General features: G+C 32.7%; 1 protein-coding gene across 1 annotated transcript; it reads left to right on the forward strand.

Moving 5' to 3' along the window:
• The first annotated feature begins 1353 nt into the window (after nt 1–1353).
• Nucleotides 1354–1722, forward strand: LOC129218947 (piggyBac transposable element-derived protein 3-like). Its single transcript, XM_054853267.1, has one exon. The coding sequence runs from the start codon at nt 1354–1356 to the stop codon at nt 1720–1722; it is 369 nt and encodes a 122-aa protein (XP_054709242.1).
• The last annotated feature ends 1068 nt before the right edge of the window (nt 1723–2790 follow it).

Below are 2790 nucleotides of genomic sequence, written 5' to 3' on the forward strand. Positions count from 1 at the left end.
GTCCTAAAATCAGGACAACAGTCCAATACCAACCCTTATTTTTTTCTGTTTCACATTCCTACAAAAATAGTCGTGAAACAAGCTGTATTCATACAATAACAAACCAAGATCAAATGGGTGGAGTTTTAAGGTGGAAGGGTGTCCAATTGATTGACAGAAGCTTCCCCTTTCCCCACTAAGTAATATTTTGGTATGTACAAGATATGTAAAGATTTGCATTCCTTGAAACGAAATCTTTTGTATGTGTACACCTGTTCTCTTTAGGGGAAACCATTTTGAAATTTAGGATTCCTTTAAGAGCGGAGTATCATTTACTTTTTGACTCGCTTTGCAGTGCAGGGTGTTTCTTAGATGATATGTGAAATAATGAGATTCTTATAAAATGACGAAAAAATTTCTGACAGTTGAGGAAGCTCTTGATTATATAAATTCTCTCTTGATGATGAAATTGATGAACCAGAAGTGATTATTATTCCTCCCGAACCTGATTTAGTTAGTGACGAATATGAAATAGACGACTCTTTCACAAATTGTCATACACCAGCATTGAATGACAAATCTGATGTATAAGATGCTGCTGGAACTGTAGAAATTTTTACGAAAAACAAACCCGATGCGGCTATTTTCGAAATGAAGGATGCGAAGTGGAAAAATTGTGAATCAAAATAACTTTTTCATATAATGGCTGAAGACATGATATCACACACCGTTAGAGAGACGAACTGATATGCTTCCCAAAAGAATGATAATTCTTTTCTGAGAGTGAATTCAAGCTGTTCCTAGTGTTATGTTTTATAGCCGTTATCACATTTTATCTCGTGAAAAAATGTATTGGGAAGATGCTCCAGATATATGCACAACATTAGTAATGCAAAAGAAAAAAATCAAGAAAAAAATACAGTGACATCAAACATTATCTTCATTTCAATGACAATTCCACAATCGACAAAAGAGATCGTTATTACAAAATTCGATCATTGTTTGAAAAACTTAATGTTGCTTTGCAGTAGTTTTGGAGTTTTTTTCAGAGAATCTAACAATTGATGAAAGAATGGTGCGTTATTTTGGTAAACATAGCTGTAAGATGTTCATGAAAAACAAGCCAGTAAAATTTGGATACAAATTATGGATGCTGGCATCTTACGATGGCACTTTCAATATCATTCTCTATCAAGGAGCTCATGAAAAATGTAACAAAACACTTTCTCAACGCGTTGTTGAAAATTTACTATCTTGTGAAAAATCCTGCATTTCACAAGGTATACATGGATAACTTTTTTTACCTCCCATGGGTTACTTGTTCGATTGAAACAAAGGGAATTTTGTGCAACTGGGACTGTAAGAGACAAAAGGATGGCAGAATGTTCATTGAAGTCTGTGAAAGAGTTGCCTAAGACAGAAAGAGGTACTTCCGACGCAGCATTTCACTCTGCCAACGAAATTGCTGCTGTACGCTGGAATGATAATCGTGTCGTTTCTTTGATGAGCAATTTTGAAAATACAAAAGTAAAAAACAAAGTAGAACACTGGGTCAAGGAAGGCAGAAAAGAAGTCGATGTGCCATATTGTGTCACCACCTATAACAAATATAAAAATGGAATAGACCTTTTTGACAGTCATGCTGAAGTTTATTTTGCTTCAATCCAAGGAAAAAAGTGGTATTGGCCACTTTTCTTGAATTGCTTTGAAACAGCTCAAAATTGCAGCCTGGAACCTTTCTAAATTATTTTGTACGAGTGAATTACAAGATAGATTAGCCTTCTGAAGATCAGTAACTATCAGTTACTTAGATGAATCAATTCCAAGGAATAAGACAGCGCAGTTTATTGCTACAAAATAACAAAGAACTCCTTCATCCCAACAATGAACATATACTGGTAAAAAATGCTGATGGTCACCAAAGAAGATGCCAATTGAAAAATTGCAAGCGGAAACCAACAACTATATGCCAAAAATGAAATGTTGGACTTTGTTTAGTATGTTTTCCAAAGTTTAATTTGTAATTTTTTTTCCTCAGAAGGTAAGATAAAAATTTGAGATTTTTGTAGTGCTTTGGACCGTTGTCCTATTTATAGGACAGCTTGTATTTTTTAAAATATAAAAGATATTTTCAAAATTTTTGTTTTATATGTCTAAACACATCCTAGTAATAATGTAGTTACAATTAAAAAAAAATTTGCTGTCGCGTTCTATCAGTGGTCCAATATGGGTTAAAAATCTAACCTCTGATAAGTGCTGAATTATATTATGTAAGAATACAGTATAATGTTTTTAGATGTATTTAGAGCTAAGATGATCTGTGTGTGTGTGTGCTAATTTAAATGACAGTGAACATGATATTACGTGTCTCAAAGGGGAAGAACCCGTTGTTTAAAGTAAGTCTAAAATAAAAACACGTTTAAAACCTTTAAAAAGTTAAAATAATTTAAATAAATGCAATCTTTTAAATAAAATATTTGGTAAAATATACTTCAAAAATACTGAACTATACAGTTTGAATTTTAAAAAAATGGCTGAATAATGCTGGAGTGTTATACGATGAAGTAAATTGATGTGGCAAATTCAAGTTTAGTTTACATTTAATGCTAGTTTTATTCATTTATTGTTTTTCAATTGTATTTAAATAACCACAATGGTTCGATTGAGAGGCTCCTTGCTATTGCTTTTTTTATGCAGTGCAACGTAGTTTTTTTAACCATAGTTGGAAATAACAAGTGATAGCTAAGAGATAGTTTTGAGATATAGATATCGACTGTAAAAAATTCTGGAACGTCACCCGAGCAACGTTAA

Source organism: Uloborus diversus, chromosome 3, assembly GCF_026930045.1.
Source record: "Uloborus diversus isolate 005 chromosome 3, Udiv.v.3.1, whole genome shotgun sequence".
In the NCBI taxonomy this organism is placed as follows: domain Eukaryota; kingdom Metazoa; phylum Arthropoda; class Arachnida; order Araneae; family Uloboridae; genus Uloborus; species Uloborus diversus.

Excerpts from the sequence above, each read along its gene's own strand:
- LOC129218947 (XM_054853267.1), top strand. The coding sequence starts at position 1,354 with ATGGCAGAATGTTCATTGAAGTCTGTGAAAGAGTTGCCTAAGACAGAA.